At 38.8% G+C, this 16,431-nt stretch overlaps 1 protein-coding gene across 8 annotated transcripts in view; it reads left to right on the top strand.

Moving 5' to 3' along the window:
- TENM3 (teneurin transmembrane protein 3) overlaps positions 1–16,431 on the top strand; it is a 456,764-nt gene that overhangs the window by 275,553 nt on the left and 164,780 nt on the right. For all 8 annotated transcript variants that reach the window (XM_019534649.1, XM_019534650.1, XM_019534652.1 and 5 more), the window contains one exon: positions 9,955–10,193. In XM_019534649.1, the coding sequence (XP_019390194.1) occupies positions 9,955–10,193 (239 nt within the window). The remainder of the gene's footprint in view (positions 1–9,954; positions 10,194–16,431) is intronic.

A 16,431-nucleotide genomic window follows, 5' to 3' on the forward strand; every position in this document is an offset into this window, starting at 1 on the left:
CTTTTAATTCAGGCAAATAGTTCTCACAAATTTCATAACTTTCATTCCACAAATAAGTTCAGTAAATATTCTTTATTTTATTAAGCATCAAAATCATTTCCTTAGGAATGCTGCCAGTCTCCAGGCTCAGAACCCATGTTGTATTCTGTGGCATGGTGGATGATCTTACGATCATCAGATTCACCAAAAGTTTACAGTTGGTCAGTCTTAGTGCTGAATAGAATATGGAGGATATACGCTACATCTAATTATGGATACCAGTGTTTAAAAATATTCCAGCATCTCACTATAAATGGACAAATCTGTGAAAATCCTTTTTGAATAAACTGTGAACCATAGCACAATGAAGACTAGAAATAATATCTGTTCTTACCTTTTCCTCAGATAACAAGTTCCTCAGCTTCAATCCACAATGGAAACAGACTGGTCATTCATGAGAGAGAGAGAGAGAGAAATTCACATTCAAAAACCTGATCTGTTGCAGTGGATTTTCTATCCCCCGCAATGTGAAAAATGTGCTTTTTCCACAAAGGATACATAACGTGACCTGTAGTTTAGGGCAGTAGAATGGGATTATCTTGGCTGATAACAGTGTCTCAGATGGAGGGAATTTCAGAGACAAGAATTCCACTAACTGTTAGGTCCGGTTTTACACTAAACTGTAAACACAGTGAAGAACTTGTAACAAATTAGTAGAACTTAGCACTTCAAGAAAAAAAATTGCTGTAATGATGGTCAGTGACAGTAAAGAATTAAGATGACAGGAGTAATGGTTTCCCTTTTTCTTCCCCTCAGTTCAGTCCAAAATGAATTCCTTTTCCTCCATCTGTTACATCTTTTATCTTGGGCCATCATGACAGGTATCTGAATGTAGCATTCACCTGCTAATCCAAAAATGAACCAGGTGGCAAGATTCTGTCCCAGCCTCCATCTGACCCTTAGGGCACGTCCAGATGAGCATGGGCATGCGGTGTGCTGCACTGCAAACACGTTTGCAGCACCACATACTGCACAGCCTGGTGTTCTCTGTGCTGCAAAGGTGCGCTGCCTGTGTGTGCACTGCTCCATTTTTTTTTCCTACAGGTTTTTTTGACCCTTGGGTATCCAAGGCTTAAAAAAAAAAAAAATGGAAAAAACCCCCTGAGCAGTGCACACTTGGGCAGCTTGCACTGAAAAGCAGAGCCAGGCCACCCAGACCCACTCTGTGGATGCTGACCAGGCTCTGTCTGGCAGGATCGCCACAGCTGCAGCCCCTGGAGGCCCCCCAGGATCCCAGGGAAGGCTGCTCTGGCCAGCACAGTGCTGGCCTCAGCTTCTCCTACCACCCCTGGGGTAACTTCAGTGCGCCAAAGTGCACATGGCATGGGCGTTTCCCTGGGACAAGTAGTTGTGGCACAAGGTCGTCCCGGGACGTCATTCTCCCCTTGTACTCGGCCTTGGTGAGGCCGCAGCTGGAGTACTGCATCCAGTTTTGGGCTCCACAATTCAAAAAGGATGTGGAGAAGCTTGAGAGAGTCCAGAGGAGAGCCACGCGCATGATCAGAGGTCAGGAAAACAGATCTTACGATGACAGGCTGAGAGCCATGGGACTCTTTAGCCTGGAAAAGCGCAGGCTCAGGGGTGATCTGATGGCCACCTATAAGTTTATCAGGGGTGACCACCAGGATCTGGGGGAACGTCTGTTCACCAGAGCGCCCCGAGGGATGATGAGGTCGAACGGTCACAAACTCCTGCAAGACCGTTTCAGGCTGGACATAAGGAAGAATTTCTTTACTGTCCGAGCCCCCAAGGTCTGGAACAGTCTGCCAGCGGAGGTGGTTCAAGCACCTACATTGAACACCTTCAAGAGTAAATTGGATGCTTATCTTGCTGTGATCCTATGACCCCAGCTGACTTTCTGCCCTTTGGGCAGGGGGCTGGACTCAATGATCTCCCGAGGTCCCTTCCAGCCCTAATGTCTATGAAAATTCTATGAAAGGTGTGCCACTGCCAGTTGTCCCTGGGAACCAAATGTTCACGCATGTCTGTACATGCCCATAAAGGCTCATATTTGGGTTTCCACATGTAGGAAAACAGTTGCACACCAATAAATAAATATGGTTTTAATTGTATCACATACTTGGCATGTCTACATGTTCCTCCATGTGCTTTGGGTAATGTGCATTAAATTCAGTACCTCCATTGTGACATACTAGAAAAATGCACATTAACCTATTTTAATGCACATTAGCTGAACAGGCATTAAAACTCATGTATAGTCTAGACACGCCCACTTTATCCTTGAAAGAAATTGAATGAAACACTGAATTATGAAAACATAATTTTCTGTATGTGCTATGGGACAAGTGTTACCTAACCATAATACAAGAACAAATCAATTTTCTGTTTGCAACCTTTCATCTTCATTGAATGCTTCTTCAACCATTCAATGAAACTGAAAGGTAACAAACTGAAAATTAATAAAAGAAAATACTTTTTTACACAGCCCATTGAACTCATTATCATAAGATATCATTGAGACCATGACATCAGCCAAAAAAAAGGATATTTCCATGAACAAGAATATCAGAATTACAGGAGTAAACTGGTTAAAAAACAAAAACAGAAAAACTTTGGAAGGATCATGAACTTTCAAATGACTGCAGCTGAAAACAGGATACTGGTCCAATCCACTGTGGTTATTTTTACTTATTTTGAGGTAGTTAAGCCAAAATATGCCTTTATTGTCCCTTTCCTTTTATGTCAAACAGATAAATCATCTTATTCCTCTACTATTGTTATTAATTAATGTTGTTAAAGCTGTATTTCTATTAGAGATGCCCTAAGATGTTTGTCAGATTATTGATGCAGTGCTTTTCCCATAGCTCCTCTCTCTTGGTTTTTAACTATGACCCGTTTCAAAGTTCCAGGCCATATAGCAATTGCAGATGTTTTGCATTAGCAGGCTTTTGGACATTATAGTTGATTTTCCTTATTTGAGTCTGTAAATAACGTGCAAAGTGCATCATGTGATTCATCATTATAATATGTGCAGTAGAAGCAGTAATTGAAGATAGTGGGATCAATCAATTTTAGGGCATTATAAAAGCAATTATTAGGAGCATCCAACAGTACATCTTAGTTCTTTGCATTCTGTGCCATGGAAATATATATTACTTTCCATTCTCAAATATGGTCAAACTTATAAAGATGCATTTCCCCCCCAGTTTCTTTAGATGGTGGTTTAATGATAGTACATCACAATAATTTGTTCAAGGTTGTTGTTGTTAAACATCCACTGCTATGAACACAATTTCCATCTGAAGTAACAATTATATCAAATTGCCGTCATCCTAAAGAACTAGCGTCTTATTATATAGGGGTATGCACTGTTCAGCAAAATCGGTCCTTACTCCCTCACTAAGGAGATTATACCATAAAGTTCTTCACAAATGATAAAACATATTTTCCAGATACTGATGTAACATCTGTAAAAACTGTAGGACCCCCACACCTTGCAGAGGTTTTGTGCAATCTTTCGAATTTTTTTTAGGAGGCTATAGAGTCTATCATCCCAATTCCAGCAGTTTACAAATGCACATCATACTTTTGAGTTGGAAGTATTTTGTTTTTTTCTTAATATCTTTTCATGAAACATATTGTGTATATGATGTGTGTGTACACATACATATTATATACACAGTACTAAGAGAAAACCAAAATGCTTCCAACTCAAAAGTATGATGTGCGTTTACATACACACACAGGCACATGTATATAATCCAGACTTTCATGATATTATGTGCCAATGCATAAAAGTAAAACAAAAGGAGTCCATTAAAAAAAAAAAAACTTATAAAATGATAAAAGTGCTATGATGTGGCAAAAAGGTAGAAAAACTTACAGATGATACTATATTACTGATCTTTGCTGACTTTTTATCTCTTTTTTTTTTTTGGTAAGGCAAAAGTAGGTCAGTATATTCCAAGAGGGAACAAAGCTCATCTTGTAAAACTTGAATAATAATACAATTCTTGAGGATGTCTAGTAAAGTATGACATTTTAAAAAGCGATATAGAATTCCATCATTTATTTGTTTTTGCTTTTTGTTTCACTTTGTTTGACAGAAGTGTCTCACCAGTTGTTAAAATGTTTATGAATCTGTAACAGAAAATGTTGCAGTATTTTATTTAACCAATCTAATACTTTCTAATTGCTATAACAAAGATTCATCTTATAGATCCACACTTTTTTATGATACAAATACTCTTTGTATAAGCAAATATTTTTGTCAAATACATAGAACAGGTAGGGAGGGAAAAAAGGATGTGTCAACAAAAGGAACATTGATACCACAAACAATGAGATCGTATACAATCATTGTTAGTTTCTCCTGTGTCGTAGGCCTTGCCTTGAGCTCTGTCTTAGATACTGTCAAATAATCTTGCTGTTGATTTTGATCACAGAACATATTCTCTTTCCCATCAAAAGTAGCTGTGAGTTTTGCCTCATAAGAGGCTTCTGTTCCTACAACATTCTTTCTTTCTTTCGCTTACATTTTTTTTTTAAACTAAAAAGTCCCTTGTCTTGCCCCATGTGTCTGGGGAGCATAGCACAAGTCTCTTTAAATTCAGGGTTTTTTATAGTACAGGCAGGAAGCAGAATTTCATTGCAGTCTCTAACATGAGCTAGCGTTGATATGATATTTATTTTTAATATCTGAATATGGATAATATTGTACTGTAGTCGGAAAGGATTTTTTTGATAGAATTTTCTTCTATATCTAGAGTTAGAACTTTTATCATTAGACTTTTCCATAAAAGTGGTTCTAAATCCCTGTCTCTTTAGCAGTTTTACATTTCTGCATTGTACTTAAGTTTCTAGCTGTTCTACATAATGACTCAAGCTATACTGTCCTTGAATGTTTCTGTAATGTCTTCATTTTTTAGAAGATTCAGATTTCAGTTCATTTGTTCTTGCTGTTTGATGCCTATACATTTTTTACCACTTTTACCTATCCTGACTTTCAGTTTACTAAATTTAGTAGCGGCTATCTCAGTTTTAGTTTCCACAGATAAGTCACAGTACAGAGAAGATATAGTTTGGTATGAATCCAGCATTTCTTGGACCAAAAGCAAAATCCTGTCAAAGTCATCAGGTACAGTCAGCCATAACCACACGGTGCAGAGAGAAGTTCTAGTAGGTCCTACTTATTTTTCCTTTACTTTTAGTCATTTGTTCATAGTTCCCAATTTGTTGTTTTGAGGGATTTGATTAGATATTTCTGCTTTATCATTCAGTGAAAGAAATTATAAAAACCACCGGCCATGCATCAAACAGGGAAAAGTTCCCAGATCATTCTGCCAGTCAGCTGACTACTGCATCTTTCTGACCAAGGATTCTTTTTTTATGTAACAACCAAATATTTTGAATACTGAAGAGCTCTGATAAATCAGTACTTTGGAATTGCTCAGTACTAAACTTTTGCCCCCTAAAATGATCCTGTACATTAACTCAAGTTTTTAATAGAAATATATATTATTTAAATATGTAAGTGGAGGGTTGTTTGCCCAGAAATGTAAAACGGAGTCTTCCTTTGTGAAGTAATGGTTTTCTTTAGGATTTTGGAGTCTGAAACTTTCAGTAAAATATTAGATTGCCATTTCTATGAGAATCAGGTAAATTCTTGGTAGATAATCATGTTTCAAATGAAGATATGCAAATATAGCAGTTATTAGCTCTCTTGTGAGATGAAACAGCATAATTGCTGTTTAAGGCAGTGCATGGTCAAGTACTGCAATCACAGTTTAGTCTTTAAAAATTAGCTGTTCAAATGCTATGGTGATGTACATAGTATAAAAACCTGGATAGATAGATAATTAAAATCATTTGTGGGCAGATTACATTTCAAGAGCACAAGCCCTTCAATATTATCTGGAAACAGGATTTATTGCCAGATATCATATCCTTTTGAACATTTCATAGGAAACACTAGTTGGCAGGGCTCAGAGAAAAAAAAACATCAAGGCATACAAGATATGAAAGTCTGATAGTGTTATACTTTCAATACTTAACATTTTGAGTTAATGTGACTGGAGAGTCTGGGATGACCTTTAGCTAGTAACTCCACTCATTAGAAATAGACAGATCCAAATAGATTTTCTTCACACCGGTGCTAGATCCTAGTCTTTTTTTTCTTTTGTCTCTGTTTCACCTTTTCTAATATTTTGCCTGACATTTTCTTCAGCCAGCCTGTGTGACCATTCTGGTATTGTACTGATGTGATTCAAAGCAGAAGGGGGAAGAGCTTGAAGTCAGAAGCCACACTGTGTGTTTCCTCTGACTCCACACTGCTGAAATCTCAGATACAAAAGATAAAATTTTCTTTAATTGCCTTGACGCCTGAGGTGGACTGTGAGAGCTGTGACAGCTTGCACCATCACAGATAGGCAGACATCTCCCAGGTTTATCTGTAGGATTAACTCTTCAAAGGCTTTGAGATTATGGATCACAGTCTCTTCTGAGCTCTGCTGTACCTACAACTAACACCTCAGCTTTCACTTCCTCTAAGAAGAAAGTGACCAGAGCCTGACTGTTCTCTACCAGTTGTTTTCCCCAGCATAGAATACATGCAGTTCCATCTGAGAGCTGGTTTAAGACCTATTTTGATTTGCAGCCTAGAAACAGCAGCAGAAGAATGGTTAAAATGACAGAGCAGAGCAGTCTCCAGCCAAGTGAATTCATATTTTGCACAGAAGCTTGTTTTTAAAATAGTGTTGTTAGCACAAAGTTGCAGAGTATGCTTCACCCACATTAGAGGGCTTTCAAAATAAATAAATAAGTTTCACCAGGTTTACCATTTGTTTTGAAATATCCTGTCCACACAGCCTTTGGAATATAGAAACATACCATGTACCTGGCCAGAAAGCAGGCGGCAGCACGGTCCAGTCGGTAGGTGCTACAGTGTAGGAGTCAGTTTACCTGGTTTCTATTTAGGGATCTGTAAAAGGAGGCGAACAGTACTTTTAAGGTGCAATGAAAGCTACTGTATAGGACTTAAGTGGTGGTGGTATGATAGTTGTAATGTCTGATGTCAAAATCCCTTAAATGGAGAACTTCCTGGAGATGATGGCACTGGGGAGTGCCAGTGCTTCTGCTGGGACTGCCACCCAGTGGTTCTTGGATAGAGGGTCTTGTTATTCTGCTTAGATTTGGACCCATCTCTATATTTAGAGTCAGGAAGGAATTTTACCCCATGGACAGACTGGTACAGATTGTAGTGGGTTTTGCTTTCCCCTGTAGTTGGGGTGGGGAGTCCCTATCTTCATTGGATCTCTCAAGCATACAGGTTTCCCTCACTTTATGCTGTACATGAATTCATGGAAAATGGTGCATAAATCGAATTTGAAAAAGGGAACCCACTTTGCAATGTAACAAATAGGGATATGTTCCAAGACCCCAACTGTACTGACCCCCAGACCCATTTCTACCACTTTTACAAGACAGTTTTGGTACTCACTAACAGCAGACAATACACACTAGCACAGGGCACTATTGTAATGGAGATGGCAATTACAGAAACATGCGTTGCAGACAACAAGCAAGGAGCACAGATCCACACAGGAGACTATATTTTGGTGCACGTCACTCCCACAATGCAGTGCACAAAGCAGCTGACTGCAGGCTTCCACCACACTGATCACATAACAGTGAATTTACCTCACATACAATGAATTTTTGGTATAAAAAAGGTCACCGCATAAGAGCGAATTTGCACATACAGAACCCGCATAAAGCGAGGGAAACCTGTATTTTGGTAACTCTTGCAGCAACAGGACGCTAACCACCATGTCCCTCCACTTTACTTGTGCTAGGTTTGGTTATCTGATTGTGTAGTTTTAGTAATAGGTTAGACAAAGATTTGTATGGAAGATTTGGGTAAGGATGATCCTGCCTCAAGCCAAGGGGTGGACTCAGTGACCTTCAAGGGTCCCTTCCAGCCCTACTTTTCTATGATTCTATAAATACAACCAATTTCTATTGAAATCTTAAGTAATCCAGTGAGCTGTAAGAATAGGAGAAGCCTAGGTGGAAGCATTTCTGAATCCACTGATCTAATGTATCCTCGTGTACTGTTATTACCAGTAGCTTTAGTTTTGTTTGAAGACGAAGTTGTCTATCCTGTATATTGCCAGGGATCGTGATATTTGGGATAAAAATTTCTGGAGGAAGGGAGAATATGCCAAAGTTCTAAGTGGCCTATTAATCACCCATAGGACAATTTTTCCACAAGGCACAAATTTTCTTTGTCATCTCTAATAATTTCTTCCAGGTAATAATGGGGCAGACTCATTTTTGATGTACCAGTAACTCCAGTGTAACTTACTGCCCTTTCCTGCTTTCTCTAATATTCATACATTTTATGTAGCTCTGTAGCTGATGCCATTTCCAGCAGTTCCAAAGTTCTATATAATATTCACTCTTAATCCTTCCAGTGATGATTTATATACCGTATTTCCCTAATTTGAATTTATTTTCTCACGGGAGAAGTAGGCTAGGTCTGCAATCCAAGGCTTTACTGAAAACGGGGAAAAAATCATACTTCGTAGCCAATATTAGTTATGCTGGCAAAACCCTACACTGACAGAAGGGTACTTTTGTCAGTTAAGCTTAAGGAAGTGGTAGAGCTATGCAGGCAGAAAAAGTCCTCTGGCAGCATACATCATATCTCCTCTAGAGGGCTCTGCCAATTTTGCTCTGCTCACATAAATTATAGCAGCAGATGCTCTTCTAGCAAACCTGCTGTCTAGAAATTTCAGTTTCACAAACCATAGTCAGCATTAACATGGTAACTGTCTTACTGAGCAAACCTTAAAGATTCTTTACTTTTCATCTCTAGCACTTGCAAAATAAATGTTTATAATCAAAGGTCTGCCTAAGCCCAGCAACCCACTGTGCTAGTGCAACTGAAGCAAATAGTACACAATGGAGAAATGTGAAGAGCATTGTATCTGGCGCCTTTTGACTTCTTGGTCTGAAAGACTAGGTACCTGTTATTTACAGTTCTGTGAAGTATGGGTGCCTTAGACACAAGTCAAGAGCCAGGTTCAAACTTTTACCTCTGAAACCAATGAGCTATGAAGTATAACCTCATAAATCCAGCATGCTCAGGACTGAGCACTTGCCAGAAATTTGAAAATGCTGGATTTTTCCGAAACTGGTGCAGTGACCAGTTGCAGAGCAGGGATGCGGGGTAGCAGCAGCCAGTCCCAGAGCAGCGGCTGCACGTGGAACGGTGGTGCAGAGTGGTGAATGGCAGCGGTAGCTGCCATGTGCAAGCTTCCCGCTACACGTCCAGGAAAGCAGGGGGAGGAGCAGCAGCCAGTCCTAGAGTGGTGGGGGAGAAGTGCCAGGTTTGTGATAATTCCAGATTTTTGGTATCTGGATTTATGAGCCATTCTGTATTAGCCATTCTGTCACAGCATCCAATATTTTTCCAGTGCACCCCCAGAGCTGTCTCCAGCTTCTATGTCTATGATCATACGTTGATAGTTTTCTCCAGAGGGAGAATCTAAAGCTTTTGAAACTAATCATTTGGCTTCACCAATAACTTTTAACTCTCAAATTTTGCTAAAAGTTCTCAAAAATTTATATTTGGGAGAGTGCTATTTTCCCTCTATTTAAATTCAAGTGACACCTGCATGGCATCTATTGGATAATGTTGACTTTATCCTAGTATCACTGTAGTTTATAACATCAGACTAAAAAACAAAACAAAACGTGCATGTCCACATTTGTCAGAGAAAATTCTTCTGGTTTTCTTTAGTGCTGTCATGTGTTGCTTTTATGACTCATCATAGCTTGACTAGGTTGTGAGATGCTAATAAAACAAGGAAGCAGTAGTAAGGAGAGATATAGTTATTGCTTACTCCAAATGTTCTTTTAATCTTTTAATATTCTGTCTTTCTTCCACAGGCATTTCCTATTCAAAACAGGAACAGGGACCACACCACTGTTCAGTACTGCAACACCAGGTTACACAATGGCATCCGGCTCTGTTTATTCCCCCCCTACTCGGCCACTACCTAGGAACACTCTATCAAGAAGTGCTTTTAAATTCAAGAAATCTTCCAAGTACTGTAGTTGGAAATGTACTGCACTCTGTGCTGTAGGAGTCTCAGTGCTCCTGGCAATACTACTATCCTACTTTATAGGTAAGTTCCAGGTTTTTATGATTATTGTCCCCGTAAATCTGAGTGTCTATTTGATGGTTATATATGGACTACGCCCAGCTGTACGATATAAAGCGGTATTTTTATCAGCAGTTTCTGATAACAATATAACCATGACCACATTTTAATTAAAACTTATTTAGAGGAAATAGAAAATCTGAGGTTAGCAAGCATTTTGCAGCAGAAGAACAGCTAAAATATTTTTCTTTAAATTGAGCTATAATTTAGCAGCATGACATCTTGCTCTTTTTAAGATGTATAAAATGTAAGCAGTAAAAGCCTGTAATTCAAACATCATTTCTAACATATGGATTTTATATTCTCTCTCTCCCTTCCCCATAAAATACAATTTATTTCACATTTAAGAATGTTTATTGTTGTTATATAAATATGTGATTTAATGTAGTGATCGAAAGGTTATTATCAGCTTTATAGTGCAAACATATTTATTTTATGTTGCAATAGACATGATACATGCAAAGGAGAAGGGGAATTAATGCAACCCATCATTTTTTTTTAATTATTGGGACTTTTAATAATTTTATCTTGTTTACTTGTCTGTTAAAATCCTGTTCCCACTCTTGTATTTCTGTGATTTTTTTAACATTTAAATTGCATTTATTTGATTTCAAAACTATTGGACAACTAACTGATTTATAATTTAGTCTCCCATTATGATGAGAGAGTGTCTTTCCTACTGATAGATCAGTAAGAAAATTGCCATTCTCTTCAATGGGAGATGGATCAAGTTCTTATTGTATTTTCTGCTACTTTTATGCCTGGGCCCGCATTATGAATATTGATGCTTCTGAGCTCAGAAGTGGGTTTATGAGATCCTTCAATACCTGTGATGAAAATGAATTTATCAAGTTAATACAAAAATTAGTAGGTGGAACTGAAAGAAGTGACCACTTCCATGAATTTGAAGTTTAAATCCCCGTGATTGTGGAACGATTAATGTATGAGTCCAATTTTTGGAAGCCACTCTGGTTGCTCTCAGATCCATCCATGTGTCCAGGAGAGAAAATAGCAAAGGGGAAGTTTTCTCCTTTTTATCAATGGAAATTAATAATAAAGCCCAGAAGGCCTTACGATCCTTAAATCTTCATTGCTTTTCTTGAAGTAGACTTGTTAAATTTCAGTCCAAAGCACAGTATAAGCTGAATAAAGGCTTTGAAGTAATTCTTATTGGGCTGAAGCCACTGTGAACAATGCAAGAAATTGGGCTGGTGAGTAATGGAAGAAATTCCTTTCCCCTGTGTCAGAATACAGCTCCCTCAGCAACCTTTCTAGCCTCCTTGTCAATTGGAAGAACAAGAGAGCAAGAATCCAGTCCAGATCTCACACATGCCAGTCTAATCTGTCTGTTTCCCTGTTTTTTCTCCATTGTGTTTATATTTTGGTCTGTTAATACCAAGATGTGATTCAGACCTTGGCCTTGGCCCTGGATTTTTAAAACAGTAGAGTTAAAACAATCCAATTTTATAAAACTGCAAGAGTCAAAATGCCAAGATGCAGAATTTATGTTGGTATTTGTACTTATTACAAATAAGTACAAATACCACTCAGACATATGATTTCTATTTGTATTTATTAGGTAGAAAGAACTTGCCATGTATCACTGTGAATAATTTGAATACAATGGATGCACTTGAAACTGTTTAACTCCATTAAATTCTAGAGCAGCAGCGTTAGGTTTTAGGCAACGTGAAGCCTGAGAGATTTCTATAGAGTGAGACTGGAGAAAAGTGGTAATAGAAAATAAAATACTGAGGGCTTGATTCTGAGCAGAGTGCTGCACTTTCCTAGCCCCAAGGAGGTAAAATGTAAGTATGAGAGAACACAAAAAGGTAGCTGTACCAGATTATTCCTCCCAAAGGCACATTAAGAAACATAAGCATGTCTAATATGTATGTCTCTGTGTGTCCAAGAAAAGGAATGTAGCTTTCTGAAAAAAAAAAAGAAGAGTTTTCACCCTGCATATCATTTACTCACATTCTTCTGTCAAAAAACAAGTATAACAGTATTATATTTCATGGACACAAGCCAGATCACATGCTTGCTGAAATAAACAACACACAGGAGCTTCATTCTATGCATAGTCAATAGGGAGCTCTTTGCCTACTGGTGATATTACAGCTATTTCAGCTAACTCAGCAACCTAAATGTAAAATCCAGCACTCAGGGACACACTCTAGAGGATATGGGCCCGTAAAGCCATGAATGGATTACACTTATTCACATATGTGGTTTTCCTATCTCTGAAGATGTAACATCAAAAATACTCCTCATTTAATAGGCCATTCAAGTATAATTCAGTGCTAGTTACTAATATAATGTGGATATATTTTATTTAACAGTTTCATAACATGAAATGTGACAGAAAATATCTGAATGGGAAGTTGCTTATAAAAAAGTCGGTGAGGAGTGCAGCATTGTGTGACCTGTCTCTCGCAAATGTAGTGAGGCATGTCCACTCTGGCTTGTCCACTGAGGCTTGCAGCAGTCTAGGTGGCATGTCACATCTGTAAAGCCAGTTTGTGACATGTTTTTAGCTTCACAGAGAGGCATTGCCACAAGCAACGAAATGCTGCAATCCTTACTGCAGAATATGCCAGTATACATGTTAAAAAATTACATTTCATTACTGACACAGAGAGAGTCCAATTTATGATTGTTGCAGTTGCAAATGGACAGCAGGGAGGGAGGAAATTACAGGCCCACCTCTGCCAATAGGGATATAGCTACTTAGTGCCTTAGGCAAAAAGAGTGACGAATGTGCTGTGTCCATTGGTTTTTAGGCACTGGAAACCTAGAGAAAGTGGCTTCCGAGACTACTGCCCCTATGCAAACAAGAGGCAAAGGAGAAAGTTTGCTAGACATGTCTGCCCCTGACTAATTGTGTACTCAATTAACAATCAGTCAATTAGACTATCCTGTCAAGGGGTGCCATACAGAGAGTCAGCTCAGTCTGTGACAGTATGACTGCAAAATTCCTGCTGGTTACAATGATACTGAAAGGAGGTGGGGGCAGGGGAGCAGAAGTAGCCAACATGGATGGGAAGGAGAGGTCAGACTTTCTTGGTCATAGAATAGCAACCCCAGCAGAACCACCAGGATTAATCTTAGGGTCACAAGGCATAGAAAAATATATTACCATCCAAAATAAAGGAGATCTTGCTCCCTGACACACCGTTTGCCTTTCCAAAGTCAAATATTCTCAATCAACCTTGTAAAACATACAAATAATGTATATACTCTTGTCATTATCATATGGTACATTTTTCCATTGATGATGCTAATGTAAGGGAATCACCAAAAAAAATTGAATAAGAGTCTACCAACCTGAAAAGGGCAGTAGACAAAGCAGACATGAAATGTAGAAAAGGTAATGAGGAATTATGAGTGCAATTTAAAAAGTAGTAAAAGGGGTTTAAAAGAACAAATACTTCCAGTTTAGATGGGGAGACCTGAAGAACTAAGCCCTGCAGGTCAGGTAGGAGGGAATGGGGAGAAGGGGAGTTAAGAATATAAATACAGATTGTTTGGTTGGCATTGCTTTCAGCCTTTGATTCAGTTATTTGTTACAAATAATTAGATCAAGGGAAAACTCAGGAACAAAACTTAGCCCCACACAAGAATTGAAAATTTGCTTCAAAACATGTAAATGTTTCCCCTCTTCAAAAGAATGGGAGAAACTATATTAAAGAAGCCACAAAAATGGAAGTAAATATAAGGTTGTCCATGGGACATTAATTTGCCCTCTTTGCACGTACACATTAATTTAGTTTTGTCCTACTTTGCAAAGAAATACATTTTGGAGGCAGGAGTAGAACCCAGCTCTGCAGAGTTCCTGGACAGTTCTTTAAACATGAAAGAATCCCTCCCCACAGCACACCCATCTTTCAGTATTTTTCTCCATTCCTGTCCATCATGTGCATAGCAAATGAAGAAAGGAGAAATTCTGCAGAACAAATTATGTATCATTTTGTGTACTGGTCTGGGACAAAGTTCAGGTTGCATCAATAGTGGCATTCCCTAATCATTGTCCACCCATTCTTAAAGAAATTACAGCTTAATACAGGCTTTTTCGAAACAAAAATGAAAATTCCAAAATTCAGTCACATTGAACTCTGTTGATCCTGATTAGCATCAGGATTTGAATTCAGGATCTGAAGATAAACAGCACTGTCCTACCTCCTTTACCTGGGATGTCAAGCTCGCCTTGTGCCCCAAACTGGATTTGGACTACAGGGTGCCTTATGGGCTGGATCCTGCCTGCAGCACAAAGAAGCAGCAGTGGCAGCAATGGAGCATGCAGTGGTAGAAGAGACAGCAGAGCACTCGGCAGCGACAGCAGTGAAGCATGGGATGGAAGCAGAGCACACAGCAGAAGCAGGAGAGCACACAACAGCAGCTCCAGGCCCTGCCATACACTCTGGGCTAAAGTGAAGCTGTCACTACTACTTGCCCTGTGCCTCAGTGGCAGCTCTGGCTCCAGCATAAGGGAAGACAGAGCCACTGCCATGGGTGTCACCCCCAGTGTTGTGTGTTCTGCTGCTGTCACAGCCACTGTATTCTCTGCTGCAACTACAGGCATACCTCGGAGATATTGCAGGTTCGGTTCCAGACCACCGCAATAAAGCGAGTCACACGAATTTTTTGGTTTCCCAGTGCATATAAAAGTTATGTTTACACTACACTGTAGTCTATTAAGTGTGCAATAGCATTATGTCTAAAAAAAAAATGTACATACCTTAATTAAAAAATACTTTATTGCTAAAAAATGCTAACCGATGGAAAAATGGCACCGAAAGACTTGCTGGACGCAGGGTTGCCACAAACCTTCAATTTGTAAAAAACGCAATATCTGCAAAGCGCAATAAAGCGAAGCGCAATAAAACGAGGTATGCCTGTATATGATTTTCTGTCTATGTACACTATGCTCCCACCGCTGCATGCTCTTCTGCCTCTGCTGCCACTGCCCCTTGCCCCCAACTTTCAGTGACCCACCTGCAGTCCAGTGGGCCAGATAGAGCAGCTCTGCAGGCCAGATGTGGCCCATGGTCTGTATGTTTGACATCCCTGACTTATATTAAAGGAGAAACTAGTACCAGCAAGTCTCTTCTTTTTTGAGTGGCTCCTAATCTAATTAGGTTAACGTGGACAGAGCTTGGGAGTTTGGCACCATTCCTTTTTAACGGAATCACTTTGGGAAGTGGTTTCTAGTGTTAATGCTACTAATTCCTCAGTCAGTGTCCAGTGGAGTGTGTGGATGACAAAAATGCCACATTTGCCAGGCTAGAGCCAGGCTGACAAGTAGATCTCATAAGTCAGCGCAAGGCTAAGTGCTCAACTTAATCAACAGGGCCCGGAGGCTTACAGAGGGTAAAGACTGAGTGTGGTTATCATAAATGTTGTCCTGTGTCTGCTAAATAGGCTTATATTAGCATAACACATTCTTTGACTATAGAGTGGAATATGACCTGTTCAATCCACCTTCTCTGCAGTTCTGACTTCTTAGCACTAATCTGTCATACTTCTAGGTCTATTTGCATTTTATGAACATTTTACCCTCTGTGTACCTTGAAATTGATTATTGCATTAGCCTTAGCTCCTCAGCCAAGGGTCAGAAGAAAATACATGCCAGGCAGTCATACTTCATGGTAAAGAAATATTTAAATATCAATAGCAACATAAAATGCATTTTGTCTTTTTTTTTTTTTACATATCTTTGTAATATGAATGCCATTTTATCAAATCAAAAAGCCTGGCAATACATGAGAACATTTTTCACTACTACTCCTATAAACTATTAAATTAATCCATTCTATGCAGAGAAGAAAGGTAAATTTTAGGCCCAAACTGAAACATGTTGTAGTTTATATTTCACTTTAAATAAATATAGTGAAATTTAAACTTTTGGGGTGGTCATACTTATCTGGATATCAGAGTGAAAAGTGCAAATGATATGAGAAGAGTGAAAGGCATGGGAATACAGTGTTTTTTAATAAGTCGTGATAGATATTTTGTTTGATATCCCCAAATAATTTTTATTTTTCATATTTTAATGCACTTATCTAGAACTGTGCTTATGCCATAACTGCTGAGTATATATCTGTTCTCTCATGCTGTCAGTCCAGGAATTCTTCACTTTTATTATCATACAAAATACTTAATGTTGCACTGAAAATGTCCATGATACTTGAACAAACAGAAA

The sequence above is a fragment of the Crocodylus porosus genome, unplaced genomic scaffold, assembly GCF_001723895.1.
Source record: "Crocodylus porosus isolate Cpor-Errol unplaced genomic scaffold, CroPor_comp1, whole genome shotgun sequence".
NCBI classification, from domain to species: domain Eukaryota; kingdom Metazoa; phylum Chordata; order Crocodylia; family Crocodylidae; genus Crocodylus; species Crocodylus porosus.